Here is a 23353-nt window from a genome sequence, read left to right on the forward strand (position 1 = left end):
ATTACCTGGGAGTGCTACCCCCTTTGGATGATATTGCTATTGTAAATCAGGCCCTTACATTCTGGAGTAAATATAGCAAACTTTGTGTTATAGGGGTGTTTTTTAGACATACTAATCAGGTGAAATGTTACAAGATGCATAGTAATTGGATGTTATGTTTGGTGATAATGTTCAGCCATTTCTGTCACTTTGAAAGGCATTGTAGAATTGAAGGTGGTTGCGTGTCAGAAAAATGAACATGTGAGAGAGGGTGATAACAGTTTTAATCACAATATACATCATTTGTTGCTGGTATCATACCAATTTTAGCAATTGTGTGGAGGACCAAAGTGATTTCACTCTTTAAAAATCCTTATCCTCTGTGGAGATTTGGTGATTCTTGTTTGATAGATACGTGTTTTCTCTCATTGGTTTGTCATTAAAATTATGGTAACTGCTCCAAAGCTAAAATGAAAACACATTGGGGCACATGCATCAAGCTTTTTATTGGTCGCAAACAGGCTGATTCACAGAATTTACCCTTTTGCGACAGGTAAAAAGCCATTTCCGATGATTCAAACCTGATGCATTCACAAAATAGGTAATCACAATTGTTGTGATTACCTATTTTGCGAATGCATTTAGGAAATCGCAATTTACGATTCCCTAAATGCAATGCATGAATAATTTTAAAAATGTGACTTTGCATTAAGGATTCGCAAATTACCATCAGCTTCAAGTTGATGGTAATTTGCAAATCCTTAGAAAATGCACCAATTTGCATTTTTCAAAGTCCCATGAGGCGCGTACACATGCTTTTAGGACATGTGTGTGCGCCACATGTGCACACTTACCTTTTTTGGGAGGTGGATCAGGGGGGCCTTAGGCCCCTAGAACCCTTGCAATTCCATTCGCAATTACCTATTTGGTAAATGATTTCCCTGTTTTCTATTGTGGCTTCACACTAGACTTCTAATTGAAAACTGGACCTCTAAAATGCTATATTTATGACAAATATGAGACATGCTGCTGGAGCAGGAGGTGTAGCAATAAAATCTCTTCCTATTGCGAATGCAGTAAATGAAAACAATGGGGTGTTTCGTTTTGGCCTAGAAATACGATAGTGCTCTCAGAAGATTTTAAAATATATTCCTCAACCATGTCAAAACAAATTCTGACAAGCCGTGTAAAACGTTTACTTCCAACAGCAGTAGAAATATGTCAGATGATCCCCAGTGTTCGACATCAGTTTAGCATAAGAATTCGGAGGAGCAACTAGAGTGCTATCAATTTACATTCACAACAAAAGGGAGGCTTTCCTGAGCTCCTTTTGGTTGGAATAGGAGCTGCTGAATTTAAAGCCATTTCTATTGAGCATACTAAAGTAAGTAAACATTGAGCTGCTAATGCAGATTGGAAAACAGCTTTTTAAGAACTTAAGGGGATATAAAAGTTTTCAGTCATTTATGGCATTATATATTTTTGAAATGAGACCCTCCAAATAAGTTGCTGCTTGGACATTAAAATTTTCTTTTTACTTATTACCACTTTCGTCTGCCAGTAGTTGCATCTTAGTACACATGTGCAATGGCATCAAAGCCGTTTTTCTGCTAGTTAAGTATATGGACTAGATAAAAATGCATTGAAAATACATATTTATTGTCTGTGAAAATGTAGCTATGTATGCCTTGTAAATAACCACATTCAAGATTAAGTAATTAAAGCATACTTTAAAATAAATAACATTGTATATATCAGGAAGTACAATGAAGCTACTATTTTAAAACATAGAGAAAACTATGATGGATTACACAATTTTCACACACTGGAAGTACTTTCAATATATAAAACTAACTCCTGGACAGACGTGTTCAAGCACTCATTTATTTCAGGAACTTGTTCTAGCTGGGTTTAGACCCATTTTTACATACATATTCATCATTCTGTACAGAAAAGTAATTGTAAATGGTTCTAAAGATATAGTGTCCAGCAGCATGTTTTCTAGTGCAGGCATATTTTACATCTAAGTGAATAAAAAGTTATTTAGTAGACCTCTTTGATATTTACATGCATCTGTTAAAGGTAGAAGGCATAGTGATATGTGGGTTGATACTCTAATAAGGCTTGTCTCAGGTACTAACTAGGAATCTCCTAGGTAGATATCGACTAGCCAGCAGGCCAGCAAAATACAGCTTTCTGTTGGCCTCCAGCTGTCTGATTTACAATTTGGAAGTATGTTTATGAGTAAGTAATTGGCTTGCAGAAGGGAAGGTCACACATCTGGTTCCACTCCGTTGTGCTCCAATAGCATATTTGCATCTGTAGATGCTCACACACAGGTTTCATTTATGGAATGTGTCTATAACATGTTTCCATTAAGGATTTTTTAAAGTTCTAGCTGATGTTACCCTTAAAATAATCAACATTTTTTAACAATGCAATAATTCCACTGGTTACTTACTCTTCTGTAAGAAGATATGATGAGTGTGTGCAGAAGATTTTGTCCAGCAATTGCCTCTACTAACTCTGTATTTCCAATGGTTTTATTTTTCTCGATATTCAGGCGATGGTCGGCTGCCGCCTGGTTCAGATTCTTACACAGTACTGTGTTCAGTCCAACTATTATTGGCTCCTGGTGGAAGGCCTGTATCTGCATAATCTTCTCGTGATGATGGCCTTTTCAGAGGAGACCTATTTCCTGGGATACCTCTTAATCGGGTGGGGTGAGTAGTTAAAGAATTCTGTAATACTGTCTTCTTTACCATTTCCTTACGGACCTTTGCTTTTTATCCACTTTGTCACGTATTCCAGGCACCTTTATGTAATAATTGGTGTGCTTTATTCAGTCTTCCTTGAAAGTTCTCCTTAACACCATCTCCCATCAGTCGCTACGTAAGGTAAGCTTTGTCAACCGCTGTCCTCATCGCTGTGGCTTAGCTATGCCTTCCACGATTATCTTTTTTGTTGTTGTCCTCATTCACCTCAGAAAGGAAAATAAAGCAGGGAGTCCATTATTTCTGCCCTTATTTTTGAGATGGAATACTGACCCTTAACGGGCATTCTGTAATAGACACCCACCCTTCTGCAGCTATCTCTCTCGCCAGGTGTAAAGACCAGAGCTGCCTTTATAAAAATAACGTGTAACCAGACCATATGGCAGCCTAACAGTTTAATTTGCTGGTGTAATCATTGGACATTATTCAGATCTTATTTGCATAGCTTAGGGTATTAGTAAAAAGTACTTATCGCAACCCTTCTGTGGGTTCCAACCATGTCTGTAATAAATTCCAGAATGCTTTCTTTTTTTACTTTTTTCTGGATAGATCCATCCTGGACATATACATGAAAGACTCCAACCATTCTGCGTGTTGAGGTGGTACATTGCTCACCCACTTTCGGCAAATCTCTCTCCTGGCTAAGAGTATTGCATAAAACAACATATCTCTAATACTGCTCGTGTATTCCTCCGTAACACCAAAAGTAACCAGGAAGAGGATTACCTTTATGTGCCGACACAAAATACCTGATATTGTTGTTTCCACTCTACTCCAAAAATCACCAATTGCCGAACATTGATAGAACAAATGCACATCCGAAGCATCTTTAAGCCCGCATTTGGCACATCTGGATCGACTTCCTTTCCCCATCTTTGATAACTTCTCCGGTGATATATACACCTTGTGGAGTGAATACAGGTGGTTCCTTCTTAAAAACGCAGGTTCTACTATTTGGTAAAGTGTGCACATAGATGCTTGCCAGATGTTTTGCAGCTTCTCTCGCTGCAAGTGATCTCCCCACAGGTCTTCGGCTAAAGTGAATTCTCTGTCCATAATGTCCTGTAGATGCCAGTACCATAGTGCTACTTCCTTTTTTCCTGGTGATTTAGTTACCAATTGGTCTTCTAGGGAATTTCCCATTCCTAATGGCGATTTTTTGCTTCGCTCCCAGCTTTTCAATTGCAGGTATTTGAATTTAGAGAGAGTCATTGCCATTATCTCATTTAACTCGTGCCAAGATAATAATTTACCTTCTAATGTCAAGTCAGCCCAGATTTTAATCTCAGCGAATTTAATTGGTGTTGCCATTTTGTCCTTGAGACATTCTGGGGTAACTGGTGAATCCCAGATGGGGGTAAAATATGAGTAATGTTCTAATTTCATAAGGCGTCTAATCTGATGCCATATTCTTGCCATTGACTGTAGCACTCTCAATGTAACTTTTTTTTAATTTGGGATCCCCAAACTTAAAAAGAAAACCTTCTGAACCTACCTGGCACTTCTTTAGCATGGCTGTATACATTCGATCTATCATGGACATATCCTGAATTTTCATAAGCATTCTAGAATTCTTTATTTGGAAGGCCCAAGCATAGTATTGGAAGTCAGGCAGGGCTATGCCTCCCTTTTCCCTTCTCCTCCGCAATTTTTTCCAAGCGATTCTAATCACTTTATTAGCCCAGATAAATGAATTTATATCTTGTTGTATTTTTTGTATGGTTGTTTTTTCGAAATGGAGAGGAATGGAATCAAATAAAAAGGTGAATTTTGTTAGAATAGACATCTTAACCAAACTAACTCTGCCTAAGATGGTTAATGGCAGGTGTATCCAACTCTTCATTAGTTTAGCAGCTTCCTTAACCACTCTTTTTAAATTATTCTCTGCAATTGAATTAATATCTTGAGATATCCTAATACCTAGATATCTTATATCTTTTTTTATTAAGGAATTATTTCCTGCATGGTTACATACCATCACTTCTGTCTTGCTTTCATTTACTGAATACCCTGACATTTCTCCAAATGTTGTTGCTATACTTAAAATTGCTGGTAAGGCTCTATCCAAATCCGAAGAGGAGACCACAAGGTCATCCGCGTATAGGACAACTTTCCTAACCCAGTCTCCCTGCTGAAATGGTAGAATTATTATTATTATTATTTTTATTATTTATTTTTGTAGAGCGCGTAGTCACCCAGAGGTATCCCAGCGCTAGGAACCCTAATATCAATTGCATTTCTAATTTTAAAAGCGAAAGGCTCCATATAAAAATTAAACAATAGGGGGAGAGAGGGCAGCCTTGTCTTGTACCTCTAAAAATGTTAAAGGGTGCGGATAATCTTTTGTTTCCAAAGAGACTTGCTACCGGTTCTTCATAGATTAGCCTAATTGCTCTGCAAAAATTATCTCCCAAATTGTATCTCTCTAGTACTGCGAAAAGACAAGACCATCTCACCTTATCAAATGCTTTAGATGCATCTAATGTGATTATAGCTAAAGGGGTATTAAAGGATGTTGCAAAATCAATTGCGCCTATAAGCTCATATATGAGTTCATGTAGGTATCTTTCCTTACAAAACCTCTCTGGTCATCATGGATTACATTACTTGCAATATTTGATAATCTATTTGCTAAGATTTTTGTGAAATGTTGTAATCAGAGTTTAAAAGAGAGATTGGTCTATAAGACTCACATATTGTTAGATCTTTTCCCGGTTTTAAAATAAAGGAGACTGTAGCCTCACTCCATGACTTCGGTAATTTTTTACCCTGTCCTAATATCTCATTCACCACCACTGTCAACAAGGGAGACACTGCCTCCACTAAGATTTTATATTGCTCCATTGGCATACCGTCTGGACCAGCGGCTTTACCACTTTTGCTAGTTAAGATGGCATTAACAACTTCCTCCTGTGTAATTTCTTGATTGAGGCTATTTCGTTGATTGGCATCTATAGGCTTTGAGCATTCTGAGAGCCAGCCCTCTATCTCATCATTTAGTAATTCATCTTTTCCCTCCCTATATAAATCACCAAATAATTCTTTAAAGGCCTCATTAATCTCTGCTTCACTACTCAATAGATTGCCACCTTGATCTTCTCTGACTTCTTTAACTCTATTCTTTGTTAACTCTGTCTTAGCTTCCCAGGCAAGGAGTTTGCCAGCAACCACCCCGTATTCAAAATGTGCTAGTTTACTAGCATGCCACTTTTTTTTTAATCCGTACTTGGAGGGTCTCTGATAGTTGGCTCTTCATTAGTACCTGCTCTTTTTCTAACTCTATTTTTTGTCTCCTAAGTCTGTACTTTTAATTTCCTTATCTATTCTCCTCAACTCCTCCTCTATTTGTGATATTTCTTTTTTATATACTCTGTTTCTATAACAGGTTATCGATGTGACCTTGCCCCTTATAAAAAGCCTTTAAAGTATCCCACACTATTCCATTCGAGGCTGTATCTATATTAATCTTGATAAATTGTATGATCTCTTCTCTAAGATTTTCCATTATTTTGCTATCAGTTAAAATTGTGCGGTCTAGTGTCCACCTTCTCTCTGCGCCTTTTCTGCTATCTTTTAATGTTATCAGAACTGCTGAATGGTCAGATAGATGAGCTGCCTTATATTCTATGTTCAGAATATGTTCTCTAAAACACCAATCTACCAGAAAATAGTAGATTCTGGACCTACTCCCATATTTCTTATTGTGAAAAGACATGCCCTGAGTGGTACCTGCCCTTTCTCTCCAAAGGTCGCACAATGTATGTTGGGCCATCATCTCTTTTAATAGAGTTTGAGATTTAGGGGTTGGAGTTGTTCTAGATTAACTAGATTTATCTAAATTAAGGTTTAGTACGAAATTAAAATCCCCTCCCATAATTAGCGGATTGGGGAAATCCAAAAGGTTAGCAAAAAGATTTGTTAGGGGTTCGCGATCATCGTAATTCTGGCCATAGTAGCTACCAGTGTCAATGGCCTGTCATTTATCTTGATTTTTGCTATAATCAATCTTCCCCCTTTATCTACTCTCATTTTGGTTATCCATATATTTGCATGTTTTTCACTATTACTGATACTCCTCTTATATTACAACTCTGGTTTTTACAGAAAACTTGTCCTACCCAACTTTGTTTTTCAAAAAAGTCTACACATTCCTTTTATAACAGATGAGTCTCCTGCAAAGCTAAGATGTGTGCCGGGGAGTCTTTTAAGTATTGGATTAATTTATCTCTTCGCCCCTTTACTCGTAGACCCTTGACATTTCAGGCTAAGATCTGAATAGCCATATCTTTTTTATCTCACTAAAACTGAGGATTTTGAGGATTTTTTTTATTTTTTCCAAAATTCTCCCCGCCCTGTGCCCCCTCATCTCCCCTCCCCCTGCCCTTCTTACCCAGGAGAACCCACCCCTGCTTCTTCTCCTTGGATATGGTGTTAGTCCAAGTTAGGCTTGGCTCTGAATACTCTCCGCCCCATTTCTAACATCTTTACATAATCTATATGTTGTCCAATGTATGTCAGATGAATGTCAACCTAGCCTTCTAAACAAAAAAAACACTTTGTTTAGCTTCCCCACCACCTTTTATGCTCTCCAAAAGCTTTCTTTATACTGTTGACAGTTTGCATTTTGTTATTATGCATAATGCGTAATGTCACCGGGAACTTTAATTGTACATTGGCCCGACTTTCTTAAAATCGTCTATGCATTTCCCAAGCTCCCATTGTGTATCTAATGTTGCTCTCGATAGATCAGACCGTATTTCAAAAGAAAAATCTGGGCCTTTTAGGGACTTGAATTTCAGTGCAGATAACAGCATTTTTTCTTTAATTGCGTATGTCTGAAAGTTTATAGGAATTTTTGTCGGTTTTGTTCTTCCTGGATTTTTCCTGAAGGGGTGCCTGTGTACTCTCTGAATGTCTTTAGCGATAACTTCTTTGCTTTCCTCTATGTCAACTACCGCTTTATAAGGGCCACCACGAATGCTCTTAAATCCTCCTTTTCTTTGCCTTTAGGCACATTCAAAAGTCTCAGATTATTCATCATAGAATTATTCTCAAGTTGTTCAACTTTTTCTTGTAAACCCTGTTCATCTTTACGGAGCACCTGGATTTCCGCTCTGCTTCTGGCGAGGTCTTTTTTTAGACCTTCCACTGTACTTTCAAGGGCTTCTGTCCTGTCTGATAACAAATCTAATTTATTTTCCAGATTTTCGCAGAACCCCCGGATTTCCCGCTGATTAGCCTCCGATACATAGAAAACGCTCCTAAATTCAGTGGTTAAGTTCCCCAACATTGCCTCCAGAGATGTAGCAACTGGGTCCCTAACTCCGGGGCGGTTGTGATTGTATCTGATATGGTTAGAGCTTCGGTATTATCCACAAAGTTTCCCCCACATCCACCATTCACCACCTCGCCCTTATCCTGTATGCCCTGCATGCCCTGGGAGTCTCGAGTACATCCCTCAGTACCTCCATTAAGCCCACTCAGCCCCTCAGGCTCATTAAGCTCATTGCCCTGACCCCCACTCTCCATATTGGGGAATCTAGAATCTGCTGCATCCTCAATAGCACTCCCTCTGTTGGTTTTATATCCTTCTTCTTTAGTTAAGGGGGCCCTTTTAAACTAAGAATGGGCGGTTGTACCTTGAAGAATGAGCATAGAGAGGGAGTAACTTTAAGCTTGGGGTCTAGAAGCACTGCTTTCGTTTTCTGCTTTCTACCCCTCTTTTTAACCTCCAGCCTTATTCTCTCCCTGGAGGGGCAGGATTGTATCTTCTCCGCTGGTTCCTGCACTGATTCTTCAAGAGCTAGAGTACTAACAGGGGATCGTTCTTTATTGCTTTTTATATATTCTTTCACTCCCCCCAAATAACTCCTGGCTTTCCCCTTGGGGCTTATCTACTGTTTGCCCTCCCAATTCATTGTCCAGGCTGACCTCTGCTTTGTACCCCCTACCTTTCTTTACTAAGTACTCCTGAGGCTCTTCCACCGACAGGATCCTCAGCTGGCTTCACCGGATTGCAATGCCTGACTCTCCCGACTGCCACTGCCACTGCCTGCGTTCGCCCGGAGGTAACCTCTTGCTGCTGCCCTGCGGCTCTTCCTGAGCTCCAGGGTGGCTGTGGTGCAGTGCGGGCCGGCGGAAACAGGCAGGCAGGCAGGAGTCGGGAGCCGGGCAGGCTTGATTTCATCCATCCGGCACATTAAAGCGGCGAGGTTGGAGCGTTAATTTTTTTACGTTTTGACGTTTAGAATAGGGTTGAGGATTTAGCATAGGTGGGCATAGATCATTTGATCCTTTAGCGTGCTTATGCATAGCGGGTGGCTGAGCAAATCACGGAGCAGCGGCCAACATGTTCACTCCGCCACCATGTTCCCCTGCCGTCTAAATTCTTCAACGGTTATCTTACCTTCATCAGTGAAATCTCCTTACCTTTTCTTCATGTCAACTCAACTCCATCCTATCCCACCCTCTCAGCCTTCGGTCAGTTATATTTCCTATCATGCTCTTCTGCTAGAATCATCATCATCTCCCATCCTACTCTTTAACTTACAAAAGCACGATCTCTTACTAGCCTCGAGACCTCCATCAGTTCCACTTCTCACATCGATTTAACCTCATTCCTGCTTCATTTCTAATAACCCTATCCATCCATATAACCTCCATTTAAATTATTATTTCCAACTTTATCACGATAAAATGTGTTTCGTTAACCCTGTTTTCAGTTAATTCTTCTCACAAATGTGGAAACATTTATATGCCACCACTTTTCATGATACTTGTCACGTTTTCAAAACCTTGCAAATCGCTCTTATCCTTATTTCTTTTAATTTACAGTGTGGAGCTTTCAGTTAAAAATACCCTTTTGTTTACAAACTTAATACAATGTTTGATTTTGGTCCTTAGAAGAGCCTCTCCAGGCTAGAAAATACAGTTATCTACTGCAGACTGGTGAGTGCCCATTGTGTCCAGTGGTGTGCCATCCTGTTACAGTTCTAACAATACCAAATAAAGTAATATAAAATGATCTGGGGTCCCTAAAACCAGCCAGGGGAGCAGGTCTGTCTTTCATTTCCATTCACATCTTTTTGAGCTCCTTAAATCCATGTGTTAATGGCAGTTCCACTGGTGCTGGTCTTTTACTTCTCTGGAAGGTTGCTTCAAAGGAGGGGTAACCCAATGTTTAAGAAATGATGTCCAGCAGTGGGTGGGATGGTAAATCCAGACAAGTGTGAATTCAAGAAATACTTAGGGGAAGGCAGAGAGTCCGTGAAGGCCTGCTCCATACAGGTGTCTGCTGCTTATGCCTAGGATATGGAGACAAGAGCTTTAAAGGGGAAGAAGTCCTTTCTTCTACTTAAACATATATTATGTTAAGGGAACCTGTTTAGTGCACATATACCACAAGGATTCTAGGCGCTGAGGTAACATAGAAGGAACATGAAAAAAGAGCTATATCAGTAGAAGCACTAATTATGCTCTTGCTGAATTGAAAAGGTATTTATGCCTGTCTAAACTTCAAGTAGATTAGAGCCATCTGTATTCGGAGAGGAAATGAGTTTCAGATCTGAAGAGAGGAGCTAACACAGAGAATCTGATAACACCCATCTTCTTTGTTTTGTACTTAGGAATGGATGGAAGATTGTCGGCAGAAGAGCAGAGTCATAGACTCTGGTTGTATTTCTTAAATATAGAGATTATAAAAGAGGGATCTTCCTCTGCATAAGCCTTAAAAGTAGGACCCCCTATTTTAAAGATAATCCTTTGCTCTATTGGGAGCCAGTGGAGGTCTCTCAAAAGAGGAGTGCTACGACAATATCTAGGCTATTTGTAAATAGGACACGCTGCTTGTTCTGGACAATCTGGAGTCTAGAAAGTAAAGTTTTGAGTAGTCTAATATTGAGAGAGTTGGCATAGTCCAAGACAAGATATAACCAAGGTCATGAGTACTTGGGTCAGGGTTTTAAATGTAAGAATACAAAATTTTTATCCTTTGAAGAGCTCGAAAGCAAACAAAATTACTCCTCCAAACTGAGTTTTTAAGGATAACTCATTGTCAATAATAAATCTTAAACATTTGACTGATTTCTTTGAGATGGTTCATACCCCATGTCGTTAGGCCAGAAGCATGCATTCCAGAAGTCCATTTTTTTGTATAAACAGATTTTATTCATCAAATGACACATATAGAGCAGGGCTCTGTAACCCGGAGACCTCTGCACAATCAGTATAAGCATCATGACTGACTTTTCAATAAAGAAACAAGGATGCAGAACCAGTAGTCCATTTTACTGCTTATAATGACAATCTCTATTTTATCTGCAATGAGTTTGCGATAATTACTACTCATCCAATCATGGATGAAATGTATTGTATTTTAAAAGTTAACCTTCAAGGTCAAAGAGCCATCAAGTCTAAAAAGTTGCTGCACATCCCTGGCATAGATATAAATAGGCTATCCTGTTTTAGGTTTAAACCTATAATAACTAATAAAACTCCACTGAAAGGAAATAACCCTCATCAGTGTAAACCTACAAACACTGAAAAAGACCTGCAGAATCATAAACCAAATGCCTTTCAAAGAAAGGAAAAGGAGAATGAAAGAGTCATTTTTATTTCTTCCTGAAGGGGCCAATACAATGTAACTGTGTTATACAAGGTAGCAGCAATAAAGACTGGGTAGAACATTATTCTGCTTGAGTTTTGTTGTTTAGTGATGTTATTAAAATATTATTTATTTTTCTGTTTTGTGGTCTTTGGTCTAAAGATGCAAGGTTTAGAAGCATGTTTTAAGTCTTATTTAATTATTTTATAAACTGTAGAGAATCGGGAAATATTACAATCATATTTGCCATTTTGGCTATGTTTTATTCTTTCACTGATATGTCAAACGGCTGGTTTCACAAGAATATTTCCCAATGTACCATCACATTTACCCATGGACAGAGAATGAGTAAAACCCTTTGATACATTAGCACCCTTTTCTAGTGAGTCAGTATTGATAGTATGCCAAACACCCCGGTCTTTAAACATTCAATGCAAGGTGTAGTGACAGGTATATGTGAAAAGAGTCAGGGATAGTGATGAAAACATGAGTCCAGACTATTGGAAAACATGGGACGCTGTGTCACTTGGAAGGCTGCTGCAAAAAGTTCTTATAAAGTTCAACAAAGATTTGAGTGATATTATTTGCATTATCAGCGATTCAGCTACATGTTTAAAAAAGTGTAAAAATTGATACCTGAGCTGAACTGCTTCCCTGTAGGAGATCCTTGCGACTTGCTAGATGGTATGCTGAAAGCATCTTTACAATCTTCAGACTTAATGAAGAACGCTATTGACTTTGTAGTTGATTCTGGTGCACTGTTTTGTTATGCATGGGAACTAAAATGCTAATATTTCTCATTTTGTACTTTATGTGGTATCAAAGAAAGAGTCACCCCAACTGTGTCATTGAGCCGGTAGTTCTCAGTCCTAGAGGCTGTGAATGCTATAATATATCAACTTTCCATGTACTCGAGGACCGGACTGACTGATCTGGTTGCTGCTGCACTACGGTGCGTAGCGAGGTGCTTTTACTGATAATTACGGATTTATTCATTTTAAAGCAAGGATACTAGACTTAACTGCAGTCTGAAGTGTGTGGGATGGAATTATCACCACATGGAAAGTTGCTACCAATGACATTGAAGCCTTGAGAAAGTTACAGGACGATTTCCCAGTTTCTGCGACAAAACCGGTGTTGGCATGTTCAGAAAGAAAAGAATAAAAGAAAGAGAAGATTTCTGAAACTATGTTTATAACTTGTGTATACTTGCATTGATATTTAATTTCACTCTACAGACGTGTGCTGAGGATTTTGTGAATTTGCATATCATCTACCACTGACAAGATTTTTGGCTCAGTAAAATGCGCAGGTCGAAAACCAGCTTGATATAGACCTAAGAATTGTGAATACTCTAGTTGATACTAAAGGCACTGTGCTACAGGAGCTTTTAACAATTTTGCAAAAAAAGGCAAACAAGATCCTTAAGATAAAGAAAGGTTGTGTAGTGCCAATCTGGCACCATAAATTAATGAAAAAACAGTTTTAAGAACCTTGTTTGGACAATGGACTTTTGAGGAAACCGGTTTGACATTAGACATTAGTTCAGAAATACATTTTCACTAATAGAAGTAAAGGTGGCTAATTACTGGGATTCCTATCCTCCAAATTGAGGAATTTCTTTTCCTTGCCAGCGGGGATGTTGTTCTTTATGGGTTTCATCTAATCAACAAAAAAAGCATTGGGCTTGTCGCAGACATTTTTGGGAAGGGGAAACAGGAAGGGACAGTATGCTGGGATTGGATTATTCTGCCACAATTTTGATATGGAACTGGACTGCACCTATTAAAGGTGCATCCCTTTAAGTTACAATGTGAGCCCCTCTGTTTACCTGACACCAGCCCCATTGTTAATTATCTTAGATCAACTCAATTTCCCAGAGCAATTGTTAGCTCAATTCAGTTTCTCAACAGTCTCATTGCATATCCCATACTCCAATCCTATCATTCATTTTACCTTGTACCTGCTCTCTCTCCTTTCAGCTACTTCAGTGTAGTTTTGTCATCTGCTATCATCCTCTGCACTTCACATGAGCACCATCACTGCCATCATTATCCTCATGCGTTCAAATTACTATCCATCTCTCCACTTATTCAACTCATACAATCTGAGTCATCTTCATCACCATACAACAGCAACATTTCATATCCTCGCCTCTTCATCTTGTACTAGTTCTATTTTCATCACCTGTTTCACCTTGGATCAACTCAATTTACAATATCCACATCTCTTCATTGTATTGACTTAATATCATTACATTTCTATTGACACTTCTTACCTTAAAATATTTTTTTGTCCACAATCCTCTTAACCTCATATCAGCTCTGTACCCCAACCCACTGTTTTCTATATTACCTTTTCTCAGCAACACCTTTGCCTCACATCACTTTAATTTTTCATCACACTCTTCACTGCTCATCAGCTACATTTTCCATAATCGTCTTTACCTTACATTGCTTAAATGTTTTATCTTTCTTTTCATTTAACATAGGCAAAACTGCGCACAACCCTCTAAAATGTACATCCTACTTGCCCACTAATCATGCTGTTCCTCTTATGTTAGCTTCAACTTCCACCTCAGATCAACTCTTTATTTACTCATGTTTTATGTATCTTTAACCACTAAGATCTGAACTCATCCATTTTATCCCATGCTTCCTGTATCTGTCATATTCCTCTTCACATCACAAGTTCTTCCCCTTTCATCCTTTCCTTAGATCAGCTCCATTGTATTTCAAGAGATCTTGATTAATTTTCAAAAGCAGTGTATAGCTCCACCATTGTTTCACCCTAATTCATTTATAAGATACATTCTTTAACTCTCTAACTGGCACATGTATCAAGCTAGGATTTTGCGGGTCCTTAATTGCGAATATTAAGGATTCGAAGTTACAGACTCGCAAAACCTATGCATGCAGGAATCACTATAATAATAGCGATTCCTATACATGCCTTATTTGCGACTCGTAAATAAGGAATAGCTTCCCATTCATTCCTGAATGAATGGGAAATTGCAAGCGCAATTTGCGAGTACCAATAGGTACTCCCAAATTGCGCATGCAATTTCAGGGTGCCAGGGTGTCAAAAGGACACCCTGTTGCACCCCTGAAATTGACCTGTGCACATATGTTTTGGACACACATACCCTAAGGGCATGTGTGTGCGCTTTATGAAACTTTGAAAAATGCACAAAAGTGCATTCTTCAAAGGTTTTGCAAATTACCATGAAGTTCAACTTCATGGTAATTTGCGTCCCCTATTAGCGAAATCGCTAATTTTATTACTTTAATGCATTGCATTTAAGAAATCTCTATTTGCTATTCCTTAAATGCAATTGCAATTTAAGTAATCGCTATTTAGAGATTACTTAAATTGCATTTTTTGCATTTGGGATGATGCATCCTAAATGCAACAATACCGGTCTCAAAGGGGCAGTTTCTGAGAATCTGCCCATTTGAGACTGTTTTTTCTTTTGATGCATGTTATGTTATTTGGTATGTTATTAAAATATTTGTTGAGCGCACTATCACCGATTGGTTTCTTGGCGCTATGCCTGTAAGCATCTTTAAATGAAAGTGGAGAGATGGGCAGTACTGCCTTTACACTGAGAAAACTTTGCACAATGCCTGCACCAAGTCTCCCGATATGTCAGGTTGTTTGACTGCCCATTTTTCTTTTCTCTGCAGTTATGATTCCCTTTTTGTTTATATTTGACTTATTTTGGCTAGATATTTATCTAACCTCAAAATCTTTCAACAGTGTTTGGTGTTGTATGGAATTTGAAATCATTTTCATATGTCAGGAAAAAGCATTTTTGGCAGGTTTTTCCCAGAGAAGACATCATGGTGTGCTCTTTCTGTGGAAAGACAAAGTTAGAAGTCTCTACATGTTTTAGGTATCATACATTCACTTGGCAGATTCTATTCAGGAGTGTCAAATATTGTACAAAATGCATAGAGGGATACTGAAGTGTTCATCTCAGAGACTAGTCTAAACGAAAAAACCTTTTTGCAGTCTACGATTATTGGTTCTCGACCTATACAAAAGTCTAAGGGAGACCTCCAGAGAATTCTTCTGAAGCTGTTCAGGAGAGATGGAGAGCATTATGAAGGAACAACAATGACACCATGCCCTCTATTCCTGATTCACATTCGGAGGTATGGTGTTGATTTCCTTAGTTTTGAAAGAGCTGAGGACATCTGAGTATTTGCCATCTAGATTTTTTTGAACCTCTGGTTGTCATGGTATTCAACATTGAAGAGAAAGGTTAAAGCATACACTGCCTATATTTTCCATGGCAAGAGTTTTTACGTTGATGATTTTGATGCTGAGTCAGTGGGCATGTTTACTTCAACTTTTCACTTAGAAACCAAAGTGAGTTTAGGAGTCTACTTTGGAGCTTCCGTGGTTTGTGGTGAAATATCCCTCGTTTTTTAAGGGTTACCCCTACACATTCCCTGCTCTAATACAAAACATGTTGTGCATGGAGGGATTATTTCCAAATCTCACCATATTTATTATATATATATATATATATATATATATATATATATATATATATATATATATATGTTTCACACTACTTCCAAAACTCATTACACATGTTTAGGCCAAATAATTATCCACTTGGAGGGCTCTTCAAGCTAAAGTACGCTTCCACCAGTCATTGCCTGGATGAAGTCAGTCAGTCAGTCAGAAAAACTTTATTCGGTTTTTGCTTTCAAACCATAAAAGTTACATTGACATAAGAACAATTTAAGTAAAAGTGCATAAGTTAAAATGACAGGCAATACCGCAGTTAAAATGACATGAGTTAGATAAACAAAAGCCTGAGGAAACACTCATTACACATCCATGTAACTCCTAGATTTGACAGTGGCTTTTAAAAACCCTACTGTAAAAAATATTCAGTCCTCTTTCAATAATTGCAGGAACACAAGTGCCGGGCGAACCTGTCTAAAATTCATTCTTTTCAGAATAGGAACCAGAAAGCTCTTACGAGGAATTTCATATAATTTACATAAAAGCAGGAAGTGCAGCGTATCCTGCGGAAACTGTCTGTCGCAGCCGCAGGGCGCTGGCACTTGACCTCTATTAAAACCCTGGGGTCTAGCGAGCAAAAGGTGAAAAAGGTTCAGCAGCAAACTAGTAAACAGAAAGTTCTCATGTGTGGACAAAGACCCCATGAGATAGGGTTCCATCATGGGGGTTGTCTCAAGCATAAAATACGCCCACACACTAGGTTTCAACACCTCCTTGGCTTCCCTTTTCATATTCCTTAGTGACAGAAAGGCTAGTTTGGTTGATTCCACATCCTTCTTTGTAATAACATCAGGGTTGGAAAATAAGTCCCCCCGCCCTAGCCCATCAAAACATTTTTTAATATGTCTCAGACATGGAATACGAACCGAGTTGTCAAGAGACATGCATTCTCTTAGGATCAGGTGGGTGAGAATTAAATCTTTGTTCAACCAACATTTTAGCCAGAAGATCAGGGGTCGCAAAGTAAGGGCATCAATTAAATAGGGAACACCCAGTTCCTCGTGGACCGCTAAATTAGGTGTGCCATGGGGAACGCATAATAAGTGTTTCAAAAATAATTTTTCCGCTATCTGGAGAGTTTCTACATCTGAGTAGCCACAAATTTCACTGCCATCGAAAGCTATGGCCAGGCTTTTGGTCTCGTACACTTGCAGCATGGCTCCTGTTGGTTTCTTCCAAAAATTTAGATGCAACATTAAAAATTGCTGAGTTAACCCTGACCAGATCCCCTTTTTTCTATAATAGGGGGCCCCATTCGAGCTGGTCATCTAAGTAGGAAAATACATTCGTACAGGGGATCTTAGAGTCACCTACACTAAATTGAAAGTTTTTTTGCCCTGATTGCCCCACTTGCATGACATAAGACTTGGAATTATTGATTGCCAACTCCCGGTTAGTCATGAATCTGGAGAAGGTGGTAAAAAGCGGTTGCAGACCCAATTCAGTCCTGGATATGAGGACGGCGTCGTCCGCATATAACAGGACGGGAATCCCTCGCCATCCTACACATGGGTAATCAACTCCAGTTGCCCTTAATGAGCTATCCAGTTCATTAATATAAAAATTAAATAAAAAGAGGGTCCAAAATACATCCCTACCGGACTCCCTTCTTGATATCAAAATCCCTTGTGACCTGCAAATCCTGTGAGAACCTCACATTAGCTATAGTTGACCTATGCAGGTCCTCAAGAAAGTTGACAATACTGTTCTCCACTCCCATTGCCCTCATGAACTGCCATAGCTTGTTCCTGTTAACACAGTCAAACGCAGATGACAAGTCCATGAAGGCAAGGTGAATAGTCCCAGTGCGAGGAACAGTATATTTGCTCAGTATCATAAATAGGTTAAGACACTGAGCAAAGGTGGAACGTCCTGGCCGAAAACCATACTGGACTTCCGACAAGATCTTGTTGTCCTCCGACCAAGTTGATAATCTTTGTAGGAGGACCCGTCCCACCACTTTTACCACTGAGTTAATAACCGAGCTTGGTCTATAACAGTGGGTACTATTTCTATCACCCTTTTTAAAAACAGGAACTATAGTAGAGGTTGCCCAGGACTGGGGACAACCATTCGTTGCCGCAGCATTAAAAACTGACTCCAATATCGGCACCCAAGTCTGGGGGGATCCTGTCAGGACCAGGCGCTTTACCAATAGATAATCCTGTGATACCTTCCAGGATCTCGCCCCTCTGTAATGTTATTACTGGGTCCTTCCTGTCCTGGGGCTTCCTGTAATTAAGCTCATGCGGGTAGTCAAACATAGATTTAAAATGAAGTACCCACTACTCCTCAGTGATGTGTGAATCGAGTGACCCCCCCCCCTTTGTGGTCAAACAAGGGCCTATTCACAACACTCCAGAACCTCAAACTGTTTCTGAGAGTGCTGGAATCGATCAGCTCCTTACACGCTTCTTCCTTCAATGCTCCCTTCCGATTGTCAAGGGCTACCTTGTATTCCCTCTGACATATGGAGACTTCAGATTGAATTCTGGGTTTTGCAGACAAGACTTCCCTCAATCTCCTGGCTGCCTTAGAGCAATGGGAATCAAACCATCTAGGACCAGACAAAGTTTTTCCTCTGGCTGAACAATTCAATCGCTTTTTGTGAAATAGGCTCGTATGCACCAATGATCTCTTTTGGAGAGGACCACTCCATTGCGCATAGTGACAGTTCCTCAGCACAGGCTATTTTAACTTTGTTATAAAATATTTCTGGGGATACCTGAGACCATTTTAGTCTGCGCTTCCCATCTGTTTTTCTCAATACGCCCATACTTGGAGCATCCCCAAATTTTACTGACAGCTGAACTGTCATGTGAAGTGTTATGGGAATATGATCGCTAAATTCACTTTCTACAATTTTAAAGTTATTAATAAAACATTATAAAGGGGACACAATTAGAATAAAGTCTATGAACTACCCCCTCCCGTGCCCTTCAAAAGTAGGCACAGGAAAGTTAGTGCGCGGGTCAGTTAAGGACATTGTAGCCACCATATCTAGTTCATTTATCGTGGTATTCAACAGCTCCCCTTGAGCGTGATGTTCAAAATGAAAACCATTCATACGGGGGCAACCCAGCTCAGAAATGCATGATGTTGTTGGCTTACCACAAGGATGTATGTTAAAGTCACCAGCAACCAAAAGGTTGTGAAGATATGGTTGCTCCCAGGGCAGTAATGTTACTTACCTCTTGCGGGGAGGTGAATGAGTTACAGAAGTTAACAATTCCCCAGCTAATGTCCCCCCTTCTGGCCGACAATGCCTGGATTCCTGGGTGTGAAGTTGGTATCACCTGCAACTTACCATCAATAGCCACAGAAATATATGTGACTAACCCACCCTTTGGTCTTCCAATCACAGATGGTATGGCTGGGACAAAAAAGGCATTGTAGCAATCCAGGAATAGGTTGCAATCCACTGACCATGTTTCCTGGAGGCTAATTACCATAAATTGCTTGACATAACACACCCACGGAGGATCCTGAAACTTAGTTGCCAAACCTGCAATATTCAAGGATAGGAAATTGTTTGATCTCAACACTGGGAGCCCTGTAACTACCTCCCATAGAGTCTGAAGAGGTGCGACGATTCTTGTCCTGGGAGTACAGGGCCCCGCAGTCAATCCCATTCCTCCATCTCTGTTAAGGCAGCAAATCTATATTTTGTAAGCATGGGCAAATTTTGCGAATTCGCGGTTCGCGAATTTGCGGATTTGCGAACTCGCAAAATTCGCGAATTTGTGCGAATTTGCAAATTTGCTGTTTTTGCCAGTTCGCAAGGGTTTTGTACAAGTTTGGGAATGCAAACTTACTTGTGTGGTCGCAACGGTCGCGACCATGTTGTTTCTACGTGTCCAGCCTGTTAGCGACCCTGTGATTCATCGCGGCCACCCTCCGGTTCATCACTGCCACCCTCTGGTTCTCCAATGCCACCCTCTGGATCATCACTGTCCCCCTCTGGTTTATCACAGCACCCTCCGGTTCATCACTGCCACCCTCTGGTTCATCACTGCCACCCTCTCGTTTGCCACTGCCACCCTCTGGATCATCACTGCCACCCTCTGGTTGATCACTCTCATCCTCTGGTTCATCCCTGCCATCCTCTGGTTCATCACTGCCACCCTCTGGTTTGCCACTGCCACCCTCTGGATCATCACTGTCCCCCTCTGGTTTATCACAGCACCCTCTGGTTCATCACTTCCACCCTCTGGTTGATCACTGCCATCCTCTGGTTCATCCCTGCCACCCTCTGGTTCATCACTGCCACCGTCTGGTATGCCACTGCCATCCTCTGGATCATCACTGTCCCCCTCTGGTTTATCACACCACCCTCTGGTTCATCATTACCACCCTCTGGTTGATCACTGCCATCCTCTGGTTCATCCCTGCCACCCTCTGGTTCATCACGGCCACCCTCTCATTTGCCACTGCCACCCTCTGGATCATCACTGTCCCCCTCTGGTTTATCACAGCACCCTCTGGTTCATCACTACCACCCTCTGGTTCATCACTGCCACCCTCTGGTTCATCAATGCCACCCTCTGGTTGATCGCTGCCATCCTCTGGTTCATCACTGCCACCCTCTGGTTTGCCCCTGCCACATTCTGGATCATCACTGTCCCCCTCTGGTTCAAGGCTGCCATCCTCTGGTTCATCACTGCCATCCTCTGGTTCATCCCTGCCACCCTCTGGTTCATCACTGCCACCCTCTGGTTTGCCACTGCTATCCTCTGGTTCATCCCTGCCACCCTCTGGTTCAAGGCTGCCACCCTCTGGTTCATCACTGCCACCCTCTGGTTTGCCACTGCCACCCTCTGGATCCTCACTGTCCCCCTCTGGTTTATCACAGCACCCTCTGGTTCACCACTACCACCCTCTTGTTCACCACTGTAGATTATGGGGGAAAGCAAAGCACACCTTCCCAGCCTCAACTGAGATGAATTAATTTGGGGCTGGTTAATGTGTCACTGAATTTGTGCTTCACGTCTGGCACCTGCTTCCTTAGCTGTAAGACCTTCCTATTGCAGTCATTTTTTTTAAAGGAGCATTGTGCCATACTTGTAACTATTCTCTAAACCTGCTTTTAGGGTCAGAGCAGGGTCACAGAATAGTTGAAAGTAGGCAACTGAACTCTGGAGGGGCCCCTCAGGAAGCACTACAGGGAATGGTTACAAATTAGTTTGAACTTTTGCACCTGCTAAGTGCTTTCAGTTTTCCAAAATTTGTTTTTCTTCCATTTCGTGAGATTTGCGGGACGCAAAATCGAACTTGCAATCCGCAAATTCGTGCGAATTTGCTGATTTCTCTTTTTTTTGCATGTTCGGGCGTTATTTCTTTTTTTTGCGTGTTCGGGCGGTTTTTTGCTTATCCGCGGGCCGCTTGCAGCGCACCGAACCCGAGGTTGCCCATGAGGTCATGTACGGGCGCGGCCATCTTGTTGCGTGACGTGTTTCCGTTCCCGGATGCTCGTTGCAAGTTTGCGTCGTATGCGGCGCCCGATTACGTATTCATGGGCGTTTTTGCGTGCTCGCAGGGGAAATATCGCGCGAACTTACCCACGAAGTCCTCTATGGGCACGGCCATCTTGTTTTTCATTAACTGCTATGGTTTTGGGCATGCTACCTTTCTATCCACCTTACATCTTTGCAATCCTATGTTTTTCTGAACTTTTTTTGTTTTTTTTTGCTTATTATCTCTCTCTTCAATTTCCTACATCTATATATTTTTTTTTTTACTTTTTGTTACTTTATTACCTACTTTATTTCTTTTGCTCTCTCTCTTATTTTTTTCACACCTATTCTTCTTTCCTTCTTCTTGTGCCCAGGACCATCGCTAAGGGAGGCGACAAGGGCAAGGGGAAGGGCCCAACCCCACGTACCCGGCTCCCTTGCGGGCGTTGGAGGAGGGAGGAAGTGCAGCCCAGGGAGATCTTTTCTGAGGTGGAGGTGGCCGCCTTGCTGGTTTTTGTCCAGGTCCACCTCCCTAAGACCGTGGCAGCAGGTGGGTGGATTGCTTCCGGTTACGGCATCCGGGAGCGTCGCCAGCTGTGGGAGAAGGTGTGCCGGCGCATGTATAAGGAGTCTGGGGTCCGGCGCACCTACCACCAAGTGACGCACCGGTGGACTGACATCTTGGACCGGGAGCATGACATGCTCGACCTGCTTGGTGTGGAGATCCCTGGGCTTGGTAAGTAGCTATTTAATAACTACTATTTTTCCTTCTGCTCTGTTATATTGCTAATCTATTTTTTTCCTGAAGAGTACGAATGCTGCTGTTTAGATTACATTGCAGGTAAATTAATGTTTAAATAGCTTCTGTCATTGCAGGTGCTCGCCTGGTTATTGGCGTTGCTACTATGCTTACTTGTTTGCAACTTTTTAGTCATTTGAGAGTATTACTACGTAATGCTAGAGACAGTAGACTCAAGTCTAGTCCTTCTTTGTACTCCTGCTGCTGCCACTTTGAAGAGATAGTGGTGGATTGATACGTTGAGTATACTATTTATTACTTTTTCTAGGACATTTGTTAGTGGTCTGCAATCATGATGACGGACTGTGTCTGTCACGCGACGTCTCGTGCTGCTGAGTGATGGCAGTCGTAGTAGAACCTTTTTGTTGTTGATGTAGTTAGTGAATTACATAACTTTCCTATTAGACGGTCTGCTAATCCTGCAATACTGTACTACTATCCTCTTAGTTGACCAGATCAGATGCAATTGATGTTAATTTGTTTCCCCGACATAATTTTAGATTGAGTACAAAGAAATCAAATATTTCCCAAAAAACAATCATCCATGTTGTGTTTCTTTATTTCATGATCACCAGCAACTCCCAGGGGCAAGGCGACGGCGGCGACAGAGATTCCGGGGGCAGAAGTTGGACAGGAGCAATCCCTTCCAGGCTCTTCTGCTGGCCCCAGTAAGTTGTCTTATTGTTATCTTAATACTTATACTTCCCTAACTTTTACAGCTCCTATTTATTATAAACTGGTTCCTAATAATTCTATGTTTTACAAAATAGTCTTGGATCTTCTTCTAATGTAGACTACTTTCTACATTCTTATCCTGCCTCTACCATCACTCTCTGTGCTACTACTATTTACAATTATGAGTCGGTCTGTGTAGGTAGCCAAGCTTGCCCATTCGGAAAACGGTGTGAAACAAAACTCCGATACAGCAATAGCTCTAGGCACTGAGTGTAATCCTCTGGGTTGCCCTTGCTGTCTATTCCAGTCTTCTTAATGTAAGTGCTTTGACAATTTGCAACAACAAAATGTAATTGTTTACACCAAGTAAAAGGTAGCAGTGTTCTTTTTGATTTAAGAGGAGCACATCCCATACCGCTAGTGTTTCAGGGACTATTCTGCACACAAAGAAGTATGGACAAGATGATAGGTGCAGTTCGTCTTTCGACATACCTCAGTCCGAAAAAAAGTTGAACCCCCAATCCCCTGA

General features: G+C 40.8%; 1 protein-coding gene across 1 annotated transcript in view; it reads left to right on the forward strand.

Moving 5' to 3' along the window:
- Window positions 1-23353, forward strand: part of LOC147692327 (gastric inhibitory polypeptide receptor-like) — a 1656621-nt gene that overhangs the window by 1077299 nt on the left and 555969 nt on the right. The window contains exon 7 of the mRNA XM_086939521.1: window positions 2543-2702. Coding sequence (XP_086795647.1) covers window positions 2543-2702 — 160 coding nt within the window. The remainder of the gene's footprint in view (window positions 1-2542; window positions 2703-23353) is intronic.

Source organism: Lissotriton vulgaris, chromosome 9 (genome assembly GCF_964263255.1).
Source record: "Lissotriton vulgaris chromosome 9, aLisVul1.2, whole genome shotgun sequence".
NCBI lineage: Eukaryota > Metazoa > Chordata > Amphibia > Caudata > Salamandridae > Lissotriton > Lissotriton vulgaris.